Source organism: Rhyacophila brunnea, unplaced genomic scaffold (genome assembly GCF_057557595.1).
Source record: "Rhyacophila brunnea isolate RB1 unplaced genomic scaffold, BYU_Rbru_1.0 scaffold_23, whole genome shotgun sequence".
Classification (NCBI taxonomy): domain Eukaryota; kingdom Metazoa; phylum Arthropoda; class Insecta; order Trichoptera; family Rhyacophilidae; genus Rhyacophila; species Rhyacophila brunnea.
In genome coordinates, this window is record NW_028232893.1 from 30,690,156 (window position 1) to 30,707,443 (window position 17,288).

The 17,288-nt window shown below is 33.9% G+C and overlaps 1 protein-coding gene across 1 annotated transcript in view; it reads right to left on the reverse strand.

Moving 5' to 3' along the window:
- LOC147069855 (zinc metalloproteinase nas-7-like) overlaps positions 1-17,288 on the reverse strand; it is a 41,331-nt gene continuing 24,043 nt past the window's right edge. Inside the window, exons 8-13 of the mRNA XM_085950272.1 lie at positions 8,368-8,541; positions 7,378-7,524; positions 6,337-6,492; positions 2,931-3,064; positions 1,912-1,994; positions 1-134 (exon numbers count right to left, since the gene is read on the reverse strand). Of these exons, the coding sequence (XP_085806398.1) occupies positions 86-134; positions 1,912-1,994; positions 2,931-3,064; positions 6,337-6,492; positions 7,378-7,524; positions 8,368-8,541 (743 nt within the window). The 3' untranslated portion in view covers positions 1-85. The remainder of the gene's footprint in view (positions 135-1,911; positions 1,995-2,930; positions 3,065-6,336; positions 6,493-7,377; positions 7,525-8,367; positions 8,542-17,288) is intronic.

Consider the following 17,288-nt stretch of genomic DNA (forward strand, 5'->3'; position numbering starts at 1 on the left):
TAATTTTCAATATCCATTAAGAAGTATTCAAGATTTTCTTCTGGGGTAGCTTTAGTTTTTCTTTCGTATTGAGTTTGCCGGAAAACTATACCTTCTTTTGTTTAAGTGTAGGGTCCAAACTTTTGAAACGATAACTAAAAAATATAATATATTATTAGAAAATCACTGTTTGTTGATATGGATATTGGAAAAAGACTGATTTGCACTGTGGCAAGACATGGCAAGATAAAATTGGGGAAAAAATATACCTATACTGCCGGGCGGGAATCTAACATTGAATTATTTGGTTTTTGGACGCTTTACGTAGCTGGGATATGTATTCAGGTAGTGCGACACTTCTTACCCTTGTGGCACAGCCTCAAGAGTTCCATCGCAATGGACGGCCCTCCCTCACCCTTCATCGGTGTTACAAGAGCGATCTACGCGCTGCAGATCTGGCATGTCGGGAGGCGCGAGGGTTGGCGATGGACCAAGGCAGATGGCGCGAACTTGTGCTTCCCCTATGACCCAATGATCGGTCGTGACAGGGTGAAAGAAGAAGATGCAGTAGATTTTCAATGTATTCGAGTCTACGAAGTTGGAGTATCAACTCGGAATGATACGACATGTGGTTTTGTGAGACCCGGAACTTGAACCTCAAGCCCACGATTTTATAATTGGTCAGGTCACCACTCGTCCATCCGCTTACGTTTTTACGTTTTTAAGTAAGTACTGCATTATCATCATTGGATTGATGCACATTCTACATGAGTAGGTTAATAACTCCACATATTACCTACTTCCAACATTGTCAGAACGCCTCGGTAGGCGTCATTGCCGCTAGCGGAAAAACGGCGAACCAAAATACATGAGGCGATTGTCCTGCCGTTGTGTGTATGCATGATTAGTCACAGCAGTTGTGTTAGTGGTTGTGAAGCGGGTAAGCCGCGCATTTTAGTTACTAATATAGAATGGCCTTAACCCAGAGCTTCCTCCAAGACCTTCTCCCAACTTCCACTGTATGGAAGTGTTGCCAACTGTCGTTGACAAAAACATGTCAGACGGGGTATGAAAACAAGCTATTTGGCAGGAAAAAAGGCTAGATTTTGTGAAAATAAATGTTCAATAGGTACCGTTTTTGCATATTGAGAAAAGTGACAAAAAAAAAATCACACCACATTTTCCCAGAAACTCATATTGAAAAAAATTGACAAAAAATAATTTATTAATCTAACAACCTACTTAGTAATAATTAGGAAATACTAAATAGTGGAATCCCCGATAATCTTCAATACAATGCCACATGCCTAAACACATATTACATTATAATATCCGATATCATTGTAAATCACTATAACGCCAAGAATGCTGCTATTGTTTAATTGTGTTATTTTATTTCTTAAGTACCGAATTACCCTCATTAAATATCTGAATAAATAAACTAAATATCTATTTTAATTTCAACATATTTAAAAATGTTGAAGGCATCAAAAAATTCTAATAAAAACGCCATAAGTTAGATAATTTTTTTGCAATCTAGATGCCTATCGAAAAATGCTAGATTTGGCAATAAAAATGCCAAGTTGGCAACACTGCTTCCACTGTCCCAGACCAGTGTCCTTCATGTTTCTGCACCAGCCACTCCAGCATCGTTGTTAACACCGTCAAACCAACGAAGTTTCGGCATGACCCGCTTGACCATCCAGTTTGCCATATAGAATGCCCCTCGTCAATTGGGCACTGTCTATTATTGCTACATAACGCACCTATTAGAGTTTTTCACGTTTTATGAATGCTAAATGTTTCTGAAACAATCTTCTTCGAAGAGTTTACATAGTTCCTGGTTATATCGTATACGAAATTATTCTCCTTTCGGTGATATATTAATTATTTTATCATTGAATATATTCTAAAAATTACATAAATACATACATCGAATCGCATCTGTACATGGTGTTGATTTTCCTGACGTCTCCTTCGCTAAATGCACTCCTTTGACCAAAAGTTGCTCCTTGCTGAAATAAACAAACAATTAAAGACAAATATCTCATAACACTAGTCCAATTTTCAATGCATAAACCCTGGCCGTAGAGCCCGATGCATAGAATATCGACATTATGTAAAATCAACTACTTAGGCCCGTTTCAGACGGGACACCGGTGTCGCGCTCAAGAGGCCTTTGTATTATGTTTATGAATGCGCCAGAGCTAATGAGAAAATTAGAAACCTCACGGCAAACTGTGCCACGGCGAAATGGTTTAAGTACAATTTACATGTAACCACCCAAATGATCTATCTATGAACAAAAATTGTAAAATCAGACACTAAAATCAGAGGAATTTTAGTTAGACGTTCACTCAACCCATTGGACCAACAGTCTGAATCGAAAAATACATTGAAAAAAATCGGTGTGTGTGTACTTATGTACGCGAGTTAGAAATTATACTTCTTTGGCGTAACAAAATAAAAACAAAACTTATGATAACCTAGATTCTTCGACTAGCTCTTAATTATCTTGTTAAATTACACACTCAAGAAAAGGGACCGCTCATTGGAACGCCGTTGGTTTATTTCTATACACTTTAACATATATTACTAAATTATATAAGTAACAACTGTCACTATGATGATTAATAGTTTGTTTACGTAAGGAATTGCAAATGGCCGACAATAATAAATTCGCTGTCTAGGCAACGGAACAATTCTAAACTATAATATTATACTGTATAATCGTAACGATTAGCGTTCGGCTGATAACCAAACAATCGGTGGTCCGAATCCAATCGAGTGCGTTTATTTGTACGAAAAAAAAATTATGTGTTGTGTCACACGCCAAAAATACACTCTGATCTGATTTTCCAAACGCGCCTAAAGAAGTATAACTTAAAAAACATAAAGTAAATTTAATCTAGTCTCTGCAACTACTCCACTGCCAAACGTCTGTACAATACCTTCGCGTTGATAGTCGGTCGATTATTGGATGAGAAAGCATATGCTCCATAGTGCATTATACTTCCAAAGTCATATTTTATGCCAAAGTCATTCGTAGATTCTCTGGGTGCCTTATCGAAGTTATGATTTTGACCTGTTAACAAAAAAAACAGATGTTAAATAGACTAAGCAAGAGATCATAGCATCAAGCCTGCGCTCCATTGGCACGCAAGTCAGACGATCTACAGTCTTCTGAAATTTTTTTCGCGTGGAGCACCCCATATCTGCGGACTTTTCAATCCGCAGACCAGGCTCGTTAGATTTTAAACATATTTGATATTTTTAGTCTCCGAGTTGCCAGACTTTGTCTGTCGATCGCTATGCAAATTCGATTTGACATTAATACGCAATCATTCGGACCGCAAAAATTTTTTAATTGTTTTAAACATTTAAATTGATTAATTTACACATTAGAAAATGAGAGATTTCCCAATTATTTTTTTATTTGTATTTATGAAATTCTTAAAATAAAATGTAAAACTTGTGTTGTTTACACTGCTATATTATTTTATGCAAGTCTACATATAAATAACACAGGATTATCGGAAGCATGGCCCCCACAAAGGGGGCGCTGACAAGGCTCTAGCCTGGGGGCTCGGGCTCAGGAAGGGCTCGGCGTGGCGATTCGACCATATAAGTGATATAAACACACATCACAAATTCTCTCTAATAGTAAAAAAAGACATTTTTTCTTCGATAATGTTATTATTTAAAATTATGTGGTTGTACGATACAATTTTTAATTGTGTATCGATGCTCGACAACTCCATAATTATTCAAATGGAAGTATTAAACTATACAAAAAAACACTAAATATACAAATAAATTTTACCGCGTACGTACACCATTTGAAAAACGCTACTGTAGAGCATCACACTGCCTTTATCTTTAGCGATAGGTAGGGGGGCGCCAAAAATCCTAGCCTGGGGGCCCGCTTCAGGATGTGGGGGCCATGATCGGAAGACATTACGATAATCGCAACTTTTGACAGCTCGACTTTTTATTCGTTCGTTGATCAGTAGCAGAGCATGGACAAATCAGACGATTTATTGTCCTCGGACTTTTGGCTCGTCAATGGAGCGCTGGCATCAAAGAGTGGAAAGAGCAGTGGCGAAGGGTGGGAGGTATGCTGTTAATATCCGACATAAATAGTGCACACTTCAGTCATATTTGATTGTTTTCCATGAACTAAGAATACTATTTACAAGTGATGGTGGTTAGTTTTTAAAATTAAATTAAACCCTGCCTAACCCAACCATAAAAGTTTAAGTATGCTATGGGCGATCCGATTAAAATATTTCACTCTTTTTCAATCATACTTATTTGTTTTCGTTAAATTAAGAATACATATTACAGATGGTGATGATTATTATTTTTAAATTCATTAGCCCTGTCTGGACCAAACCATAATCGATAAAAAATATTCTTCTATCTATAAAATATCTAAAATTATGTATGGCTTAATGGCATATTTTTTAACATACAACGTTTTTATTAGCTCGTATTCTTGTTTGTCCGGTGGTTCTTTGTCCGGTACAAATCTTGCAATCGATTTTTAACTAACTTCCCGACTAGCTAGACATTTGAAACTTTTAGAATATATCAGAACACGATGCTAATACATTATTTTAATACTTTTAGCCATCTTTAAGCAGAATTGAATTAATTTTCAGTTAATTCTGTTTTGTATGGAAAGTTATTTCATAAAAATCCGTAAAAAGTAAAAGACTATTATTGGTTGCTAAGGAGGTGGTCTTAGCAACTAAATTATTAATATATACGTGCGTTACTATGGAAATCAAAATGAAATGTAAAAATGACATTTCAGTTTTCTATATTTGTTTGTTTTTTATTTACTTCATTTCAAGTACAAGTTGGATCATATTGAGCATAATAACTCAAAAGAAAATTAAAAAACGTTGTATATAAAAAGTTCTTTTTATCTTGTAATTATTTTACTATTATCTAATATGGCTTAGATTATGCAGGGTTTGCATAATTGAATTTTAAAAACTAACAAACACTATCTACACATTTTAGTATTGGTTGAATGACAACAAATAGTCAAATACGTATGACTGACAAAGTTTAGAGTACACTGTTTATGTCGGATCTTAACAACCTACCTCCACCCTTCGCCACTGATATAATATAGGTATATACTTTTATTATTCACATGGTGTCTGTTGACATGTATGTATAATAGACCCATTATGTGTGTGTCTCACTGGCGAAGAGTGGAGGTAAGTTGTTAAGATCCGCAATAAATAGTACACATTAAGCTGTGTCAGTCATGCGAATTTGTTTTCATAGAAATAAGACTACTTAAAGCTGGTGTTGGTTAGTTTTTTTAAAATTCAATAAAATCCTGCGAAAACTATGCCATGATAGATATTAGTCAAAAAACACTCCTATATGTATAAAGTATCTAAAATTATGCAATTAAATCATACATAGCCTTGGACATTTTATAGATACTTAGAATAATATTTTTATCTATTGTAGTTTGGTTTTGCCAGAGCTAAGTGAATTTAAAAAATACAATATAATTATGTGTAATATAAATTATTAATTCAACGAAAACAAATAAGTATAAGTAAATGAAGAAGTGTGCACACTTTTGTCGTGTCACCCTAAACATATTCAAGTATATTTAGGAAAAAGGGCGTAACCCTCTATTTTTCTAAAAGTGCTTTTATTAGATATTAACAATGTATAGGTACAACTAAATACACTTTCTGTCAAAAGTAAGTAAGCCGCAAATGCCGAATTATTATCTAAATTCAGGTTTTAATTGAGCTTTAATTAAGTTTTCATTTCAGGAAAAAAGCATTTACCCTCAATTTTAATGATTTTATGTAATTACTTATTTAATAATTATTAGATCGAAAAGATATTACGCCAAATCATCAACCATCATGCACCCAATATCTGTGTCAATTTTTTTTTTTAATATTAAACCAAAATCATTTAAAAAAACATTTTTTGCCCCTCCTGTAAAATTTGTTCTTTGAGGGTTAAGTTCTTTTTCCTAAACACGATCGAATTTACTAAAACTATTATGGTTTGGTTTAAACAGTGTGTAATTGATTTTTAAAAACTAACAAAATAATACCATATACACATTGTAGTCTTGGTTCAATGAAAACAAATACGTTTGACTGACAAAGTTTAGAGTGCAATATTTATGTCGGATCTTAACAGCCTACCTCCACCCTTCGCCACTGATATAATATATATTATATACCTTTATTATTAAGATGGTATCTGTCGACATATACGTACAACATACATATTATCCGTTTATCCAGTGTCAAAAAATTCGAAGTACCCATCGAAGTATCGCAAGATTTTCTACATTCCTACCTGCGAGTATATTCCCATAATTAATCTGAACGTAGTGGTCTCTCTCCCACCGACTTTGTTCATGGAGGAAGCCGATCGCATGCATCAGCTCGTGGATGACCGTCCCTTTACCTGTGACGCAGCCAGGAGTCTGGAGGTTTACTTCCTGCCGTCCTCCTATAAATAACAAACATTAAAATTCACATTCAAACATTTCTGTTCCAAAATCAGAGCTATAGGCATGTACTTCGGCAAATTGGTGAATACCTAGGTACCTTTGAAGCTATACTTCTTTAGGCGCATTTGGAAAAACAGATCAGAGTGTATTTTTTGCGTGTGACGAAGTTGCGCGCGCCGATGCAACACAATTTATTATTACGATTATATTCATTTCGGTCTCTAGGGTACATGCGCATGCGCATAGTGTCATTTAATTAGTCGTTCAATACAACCAAGTAAACAGCACGTATTGTAAACATAATCAATAATTCTACACTGTTAATTTATTTCCATAAAACTTTATTTTTATTGGAGTGTATATTTATTTTTCATTGTAAAGATTGTGTATCAAGATTTGAGGCTATATTTATGTAAGTATTATTTATGAGTAAAATTATATATCAATAAACAAATAAATTTTGTTAATGTTGAGTTGGTAAATAATTCAAAAAATATATTAAAATTTAATTTTTTATTAATTCATCATCGACACTTCTGAATCGATCATAACCACTGTATGGCAAAGATGAGTTTTGGTCCAATACAATAATTAAATTACAATTATCATGTGCTATATGAGACACAGATGAATCGCGTACGTTTTCATCAACCTAATCCACTGCAATATTAATAGACTCAGGTAACGGCTTATTTTGTTTTGTTGCGGAAAAGAAATATAGCTTCTAACGCGCGTACATAAGTACACACACCGATTTTTTAATATATTACCTAATCTGAAACAATGAATGACATAATATAACTATGGCTGTGGGTTCAAGTCCCATTTGAAAATACACTAAACCAAAAAACAAAATCGAGATATCACGTGTGAAAAAAGCAAACCTATTCTTCCGACGCTTGACCAGCAGCCAGTCTTGAAGTTTCCAATAGTGATGTAGTCAGCTTGTCCATTGTAGGGCACGAACCTGATGCAGGTGTACCGGTGATAGTCGGCTATCCCCGCGTATATGTGCTGAAGATCAATATTAGCTGAAATTATGTAATCATGAATCAAAACTATTATAAGTATTTGACTTTGCACACCAATCTACCGTAACCTATAAAAAATACCCTATAATAATATTAAAGCCCAAATTTCCAAAATTCGGAAATCTAACATCATTAACCAAGTCAGAATTGGACAGATAACATATATACACAGTATTCTTTAATTTAATAAAACGCAATTTTTTGTAGTACTTATTCCACTTTTAATCAATAAATTAGGACCGGTTTCGTTCACCTCAGAGAGACATTTTCAACTGAATACATTTTTTTTTAAATAATATTTATCAAACAAAATCCAAAGCAACAGAAATAATATAACAATAGGTACATAAATTATCCGTCCAATAATACCTTCCCAATAACAAATTAATTTTAAGCTAATGAGGTTGGACATTAATATTTTATACTACATCAGGGGCACTAAACGAATTATTTGAAAATATTAACAAAACACAAAATATGAAACAATCAACACTTACAATAACATTAATATCAACAAATATTTATGAATAGTCAAAATTTACAATAAAAAATATATAAAAAACAAAACTCCAAAACCAATAAAAAGGTAATAAATATGATATGTCGTATTCAGGCAGTTAATTATTATTCAACGAAGTTGACTGTCAGGCGTGATATTTTTAACACGGCCACCACGACCGCGTTAACCCCTTAATTAGAATCTCCAATCCTTTTTTTTCAATTCTTATTGGATGCGTTTTGATTATAATAAGACGTGTTAACGCTGAATAGACACGACTCTGAAGTCACTCAAGGTCTATATTCATCAATAAGGTAAATTATTGTTATAATAAGCTTGCTTACAATACGATCCTTCGATGACGAATGGCACGATACCGTTCGGCCATCTGGTGGCTTCGTTCCTCAGTCCGTTCCTGGCGTTGGTCATCGGCACTAGGATATCACCTTCCGCGTACTCCCCCAACTCCTCGGGGTTCATCTTTGAGGTCTTCGGATCCCAATTTGCCAACTTTTCACCTGAAACAAAGCATGTCACTTTTGTAACCACAGAACTCTCTGGAAACGTCTCAATTTAGACAAACAGTCGTACCCCTAACAAACTAAACCTTATAGAACACAATATTATGTAACCTGTGAAATCAAATTGAAAATTTTAAATAACTTTCTTGTGGCCTGCACGCGCGCCAGAAGTAAAACTTAATAATGACCATTTCAATGTAAATTAACTATTTGAAACGTATTAATTAATCACAAGCCAATAAGACATATCGATGTTGTATTGTTTATAACTCATAAATCGTTCTTTATATAAAATTCATTTCTTTAATTTCAAACGTTTTTAACACCTCCTCGTATATCATGCTTTGTGATATTTCGTGATGGGGCGAAAAACATATTTTTAGCAGAATGGACTATTATTAAACTTATCGTAGCGACGGTAAAAGCTATATTTGATTTTAATATTGCCATGCGCCATATCCAAACAGCGCGGCGCAAACGATACAAACGGACACTGACAATTTTTAATAAGTACAATTATTGTTAAGCACGCACACGATTACTACTTGTGGGTGCGACTCGTATGTGGGCATCCCAACAGTGGAGAATCAAAGAATGTCTGTGTATTAGAAATGTATCGTAACTACGAATGTCAGTGACACCGACTAACCGTATACTTCCCGAAATCCATAACATGTACCATCTGGTCTCGTCATATTCACATTATGATCAAATTTAATTTAATATTATTACAGATATTATATTGTAATAGATATGAAGTAGACATTCCCCATACAAATTTTCTACAGTAAAGTAGCCAATAGTTTTCTTTCTCAGCTCAAAATATAGATGTCACTATATCATGAAAATATATTTTCAAATATCTCAATACAAATCTTCAACATATTATTAAAATTTAATTATTAACATACCTGTGATATTGCTAGGCTTTCCATAGATTGTTTCTCCGAGATATGACAAGTCAATGATATCTAAATTATCTTTATCGATGACTATATCTTTAGTTTCGATTGGCACTGAATAAACTGCTTTCGACAAAAAACATAATAAAATATAATATAATAATATAGAGAAAATCCCTCTTGTATTAGACATCTTGCGGCGAACGTTCAAACTATTTGACAGAAGAAAAGTTTAAATTTCGAATAATAAAATTATTATAATAGCGCTGTCTCTTCGCTCTTTGAAACTTCTAACTCAAAATGATACTTTATTGTCTGGCTTGGCATGTTTTATACCATTTTTATGACCAAAATAAACTGGTGAATAATTATATTTTTGGGTATTTTAATCGTTATTTCTAGTACTATATGTTATTTAATTCTCCGCGATAGAAAACGCTTTCCATGTGACGACTTTTTTCTTTGAAAAAAAAGGTCCGTAATTAGGCATTTCTGGGAAAGGTCCAATGGTCATATAAGTTTTATTTTAGGTTCATGGTTATTTCTATTATACATCCTATAATTTATATTATGAAGTTTATTGAACTGTTTAAAAAATTTCTAGTTAATAAAATATAATAAAAAGTGCACTTGATTATTTTAAGTTATATATACATAGTATATAGTTATTGCAAGTTTTATCTAATAAATTATAGTGGAACATCTTAAATCTTGAAATTGCGCAGATTGAGACTTTTTCTACCGCGCACGACTTACATCACATTCATTAATTATTATTGTTACCGTTATTATTTCCGAATGTTGTACTGTCATTAGAAACATACAAACTTATCTAAAGAATGGATGTAGTTCTATTTTTTACCGTTCTTTAGATAAGTTTGTAGGACTGTACATGAAGCCTATTGCATCATTTTTCGTTGCGTAGCGTTGCTTTAACTACGACATTTTTTTCTGTTAAAACTATCGAACTTCACGCGTATGTGGTATGTTTATAGCAGGAAGCATAAAATTAATGGGAACTGACTTACTCTACTGGGTTTCGGATAACAGGCTAAATATCTCGACGTGTGGCAAAATATGATACACGTCCACATAGCGCGTTTTTGCGAGTACCAAAAATGCGTTGCGCCCAGATGACGCGCTTTACGCGCGAGAAGCAAAATGGAAACCGAGGAAACTGTGGCTTGCGTACTGCATAATGCAGCGGTCACCATTTTTTTTTTTTGAAAAGGGTCAACATGTAAATATTTTAGGCCATTCGGTCCAAAACCCTAGGATATTTATGTACCTACCGACCCTACTTAAATAACAAGTAAAAAATACACACTTTGGCGCGTGACGACTCTGGCGCGGAGTGCGCCGGGCACACGCCAGACTCGACCTCGCGCGTCGAGGTACTAGGCCGCCAAGTATTATTGCGCCGGCCAGTGTTGCCATGTCTACTGAAATTTCAGTAGATCTACTGAAATTTTGGTCAGGAAAAGAAGAAATTATGATATTTGTGATGAATAAAAGTCATTTTTACATGATTTTTTAAAAGACACTTGTGAGATTATGTCAATCTACACGTTTTCACCAAACACAATCGTTGAATTTCCACATTTTTGTCAGTCTACTGATATTTTGAAGAAAAAATCAAAAAATCTACTGAATTTTGAAAATTTTAGTTGGCAACACTGTTGCGCCCAGTAACATTGCGATCGCCAACGCGCGCGCAAGTGATTTGTCCGCTAGTTTTAAAATGAACATTATTTTTTTTCAAAATGGAGCGTGAATACTTCGATACAAAATTATTTATTGATGAAGTGGAAAAAAGGAAGGCTATATGGGACATGGAATCTTCTGATTATTCTAATAGAAATATAAAACGCACAAGTTGGGAAGAGCTCGTAGAAATATTTTGTTAACTTAGGTAAAATTCTAGGTAACCGAAAAACTTTATTTATAAAGTATTTAGGTGCTCTCAGTACCTAGAGCTGTATTTCAATTAAATTTAGTACTTACTTATTATTATTATTATTAAAATAACATTTTGTTCAATAAATTATAACAATGATAATTGATAACATTCATGTGGGCTTTGTGAACATTGTCACTAAAAATGCTCCATAATGTATTTACATACCTAGTTTTAACATCGTTTCTAAACCGAAATTTATTGTTTCCCTAATTGCTTTTATGGGATTTGGTACTCACGTGTTATTAAAAGAATCAAATATCACAGCAGTTCCATTTGAATAACACTCATGGAGTGGAGTTATGTAAAGTTTAATGTTTTCTTTGAACAGTGGCGTGCTTTATTTATTTAATATTTGTTTTCAGGCATTTCGCTATAAAAAAAGGTGGAAAGGGCTTCGGGATTCATTTGTTCGAGAAATGAGAAAAAATAAACATACACCATGAGGTTCTGGAGCCAAAACTAAAAATAATAATAAATAATGGGTCTATCACTTAAAATTTGATGCACTCTGTACAGTCTATTTTCATGTTGTTTACGTCGTTTCCATCGACGGTACGCAAACCACAACACAACCGCTTCTTCGGTTTCCATGCTGAATACTGAGCGCAAAGCATTTATGCTACTCGCGCCTAAGAACGCGTCATCTGGGCGTAACGTATTTTTGGTACTCGCGCGCTTTACGCGCGCTAAAACGCACCATGCGGACAGACTGCTATTTTCAATACGGCGAACTACATATGTACAAGTTTCCGGACACAATACAAACAGGCATTTTGAATATTTTTTTTTCTTCTATTCTCAATTCAGCCCTGCTATAAAAATTCATTCCTTTTTTGAACAATACTAGGACACCGTATGATAAAATTTTCTAACATAATTAATTACTAAGCAGAAGTTCGTTTCGGTGACAAGTGATTTATAGGTAAACCATTAAATTAGTTTGCAGATACAAATTATTTTATACAGCCATTAACTTCACGTATTTCGTTTTTTTTTCTTAGAAATTAATCATTAACATAACCAGTCGACTTTTTTTTGCACTACATTTTTGATTGTAATCAAAAAGACCTCGAATTAAATGACAATTAGCGTTTTCTGAAAATTTATGGCTAGTTTAATAGCCTGTTTTCTAGATAAATATTACTTTTATTTTATTTTGTACCTACATATAAAAGAGAGTTATATATGTACTGTATGTTCAATAGAGTTGATTATATTGTATTATATTTTTCTTTTAGTATTCATTATTTCAGATTCTATCTAGGACGCACCAGTAGACTACCAATCTGGTGGCTGGACGGACTTTTTTCCCTAGATACCTTGCATTTACTATCGAGGTTTTTGTAAGGACTTTGGTACGCAAACTACTCTTTGGAGAAGGCCTTCACCCGAAGAGGGGTTCTTACAAACCAAACAAACTAATTACACATTATCACTGTTTAATTTATAAACATTATCTAATAGTATTATATACAAAATAAAAAATCTTAATATATATATCTATTACCTACACAAAAATATAAAAAATTAAAAATAATTAATATTATATAAACTAGAAAATAAGTAGATAATACAATCATAGATAGATATATATACATAATAGATATATTCATAGGTTATATATATATTCATTAGATATAGTCAATTAACTGTCATTTACTCTTGTTTGTAAGAAATAAAAAGGCTCTTTTATTTTATTTTATTTATTTATTTTATGCCTCCATTTACTATTGAGTTTCTGTAAGGATTTTGGTACGCAAACTACTCTACTTGATGCTAGTCAAATGAAAATTGTGTCGGCTGAGAAAGATGCCTTATTGAAAACCATTTGTCTACCCGCATCGGGTATTACTAATTTGAATTCGGCCAGTGCCTATGAAACCACCTTGCTCTGGCCTATGAAACCCTGAAAAATTCTTTGTAGCGCAAAGTAGTGGTGAAGTATTTCAACGTATTCATTGGTAACTGAGAACTACGATTTATAGTCGAGTTTTTCCCGTGGTAAAGAGATGTCGCATAGAACTGATATTCTGAGCATATATTAGAAAAGAACCCTCAAACTCTCGATACGTCCGACTGACAACCCAGGGCAGGAAACCAAATGGTGAAGACAGTGCTCGAAATGGAAAAATATACGAAACGAAGCACTCGATATTTTTTTTTAAATATGAACACATTTTTTTGTATAATTATGTATTATGTACTAATAATAATCCTATCACGCCCACGATGGTGGAGCAGTCTTAGCGTTGGTTTATATTGTCGTGGAGTCCCAAGTTCGAATCTTGGGTCTCGCAAATACACATATTGTTTCTAAATTTGTGTTTGGAGTCAGAGTATGAACCTAAGAGGGTGAACAAGTGGCTAACATTCATTTGTCGTTAAAACAAAAATCTGTTAATACAAACCTCAACCATGAGGAGGCTCATATGATCCTCTCAAAATCGAACATGGTGAAGTAAGTGGTTTAGATTGTTTTTTTATATATCTACCTGGCTCAGACGGTTATATGGAATAACAGTCTTTAAACTTGTGGTATGCAAAAATTGTTAGCGGCGCAGGCGAATAACGGAGCTCACGACACGTCATAAATATTATTTTTATACCATTGAGTCTAACAATTTTCGTCTTAAAATATGACTATATTATATAGAGTAAGTGAATTCAATTACTTTTTAATAATTCACGAACCGAGACGCAATATTTAATGATTCCACGAGATGGAGCAATAGTTTCAGCGATTTCACGAACCGGAGCTGCGTTCCGGTGCGCTCCGGTCCGTTTAAAGAGCTGGCTGATAAGTAATGTTGAAGGTGAATAGGGTATACCTCTGGATTAGGGACTCCAATCCCGGGATCCCGAGCTATTTTCGATACCTATGAATCCCGGGATAGGTAAACATAATTCATTCATAATCAATTTTTATGGAATATAAAATAAAAACGAAAATATAACAGAAAAAAATACTTTTAATAACAAATAACTACATTAGAAATAAACTGAGTGTGAATGAAGTTTGATTTATACCCATGTGTAAGTTGCCGATTCATTTTATTTTATCACATAAATTAGTAAAAATGAGAAAGATTGGAAAAAAACAATGCTTCGCACTATTAACAAAGTAATTCCACCATGATCTCATACGTTTTACGGCAGTTTCATATTTGACTAATTAGATTTATGAAGCGGAAAGCCATACACCATGATTTGCTTTACTATTTTAAATCTCGCTAACCCATTTATTAAGTCTTTACCATCAGAAACAGCAATCTCATATTAAATTCATAATATTATTTATATTACAATATTATTTACTCCATTAAACGTCTTATGTATTTCCAAGATTGTACGTACACAATATTAACAATAAAAATGTCTTAAATAGTATAAATTATACTAGACTTAATTTTGACCGATTTTATCAATGTTATTTGTAAATATAAAAATTTTATATTAATTATGGAAAAAATGCCCATCCCGGGATTGTCAAATTGTAATCCCGAAATCCCGAGATCAGAATTATGGCTCGGGATTGGATTCCCTACTCTGGATGTAGTTACAGTGCTTATTTGTCTGTTTGAGTGAGCATCTTAATGATAATCACGCTTCAGTATGGCTTGATACAGTAAGTGGAGTAGGGATTGCAATACTGAATACACACACCGATAACCGTATTTTAGTATTTCCTATTGAAAACCGGTATTCGTAGAATAATTGAAAAAAACAGATACCTACCCATAAATATGACATATTATGTAAAAAAAACTCATTAAAATATTAATATTTTATAGTATGTGTCGTTGCTGGTCACAAAGGACGATGAAGAGTCAACCAGACATCGCGAAACTCTACAAAAAGATTACAGCCCTATAAGTTTTTTATGTGAATTAATCAATGACATTATTAATGGACAACGCACTCAGTACAGTAGCTAGCAAGTAAATTCGCGCATAGCGACATTCGCACGTGTATAGGTAGACGTCACGCAATTTCCATTATGCGATATCACGCATCGGGAATTTATAGCAATATCACTTTTATTGTAATGGCGTTAGAACAGTGTTTCTAGTGTCAATGTTAATTTGAGCGAACCCATTCGAACCGAATCATTCGGCAGACCCGACAAAAAAGTGAGTCTCATTTTCTTTTCCAGATGCTTCATGCATATTAATGTCATTGGAATTAATTTATTTTGTTTCCACTTAGTACCGAATATATCTGTATTGTCTGATTTTTAAAACCGGTATTTCGGTATAGAAAAATACTGGGATACCGGATTTGAAATACCGGCATTGCAATCCCTAAGGTGGGGTACAATAGACCTACGGGGACTGGGGTACTGCCAAAATGACCAGTATACTAGCATCGATAGGGATCCTTGCAGTCATATTCTGTGAAAGTGTTAATTTGTTAGCTTGAGAGTGGGTCTATTGTTTGGACCGGCATCATTTGAAGTACAACCGCGATAGGATTTTAAAAAAATTCGACTCCTTTAATTGAGGTTGTGTGGATAATCTCTGTTGCGTTAAAGTTGAAATAACTATATTTTGGCCTCGTTAATTTTCGATTGCGTTAATGAAAACTCTGCCTTTTTTGGTAGTATTGACCTGTGCATCACTGATAACTATCTTAGAGACCGAAAACATCGGTTGCCTTCGTTAATAACAATTTGGAGGGCAATAACTGTAAATAAATATTGATATATACCACTTGCGTGAAGATGAGTTCAGGTATGTTTAGATGGATGTTGTTTCATATCAGTGACGTCCCTGGGCAGCGCCATAATGCCACCACATTTTTTTATAGAATATTTTTTAATATCCGTGCTCGTGTCATTTCTGGACGTCTAAGGGCAACGGAAGTAAACTAGACATCGCGAACCTGTCAAAAAGTTAAAGTCCTGTTAAACATTTTATGCTAATAATTAATACATTTTGTTTCCAACCAGTGAGCTGAATTTTTGAAAGGAAAGATATTTTTTGTTATGAAATACTCAGTTTATGTAGTTATTTCTATATATATTATACCAAATGATTTTCGTCGGTTTGCCGCCCTTCAAGTAACTGCCGCCCCCAAGCGACGCTCAATCTGCCTACCCCCACGGGACGTCACTGTTTCATATGTATTTTAATTCTTATAGATCTCTAATTAGCTCATTCGGTATACTTTCATCTACTTTTTTATGATGTTTCTACTTACTCCGGTGTTTGTGTCTTTCAATACGTTGTGACTTTCTTAAATTTATAATTTGTAAAGTTCACTAAATTAAAAATAAATATTTGTTGATACATTTTAATTTAAATCTTTATTAGGTACACAGTAGAACTAATAAAATCGTATAGCGAAGAGGTGGTTTTTTAACAAGCGCAGTTTCACAACCGTGTCTGTGAATTTATTGGTAGCGGCTCTCGTGATGCACTCCGTAAGGCATTGGCCTTACATCCGGGAGCTCCTAGTTCTATTACCGGTGAAACACAATATAATTATGATTTTCTCAAAGCCTGGGTGTTTTTGATTGTTTTACTTGTATTACTAAATACACTACTGTTACAGGATACTACTATTTTACTACACTGGGCTTCTAGGCCTGTTGTCTTAAAGAAAATATAACCATTCATCTATATTTCCTTTAGCCGAGGACGACTGCGCTTCTTCAGGGCCACAACAGGCAGTATAATTTTACACATATTTACAATCTAATATGCGTGCAATGCTACTTCAATTTTGTGTCTGAATGGCAACCAACATTACCAATATTGGATGTCCGTTTTCTTTACTTGTCAAATTTTAATGTATATTACGATGCAACTGTAACTATTGAAAATAATATAATATCTACGGACATTCAAGGGGCTTTGTATTTTTCACGATTTATGTGCAGA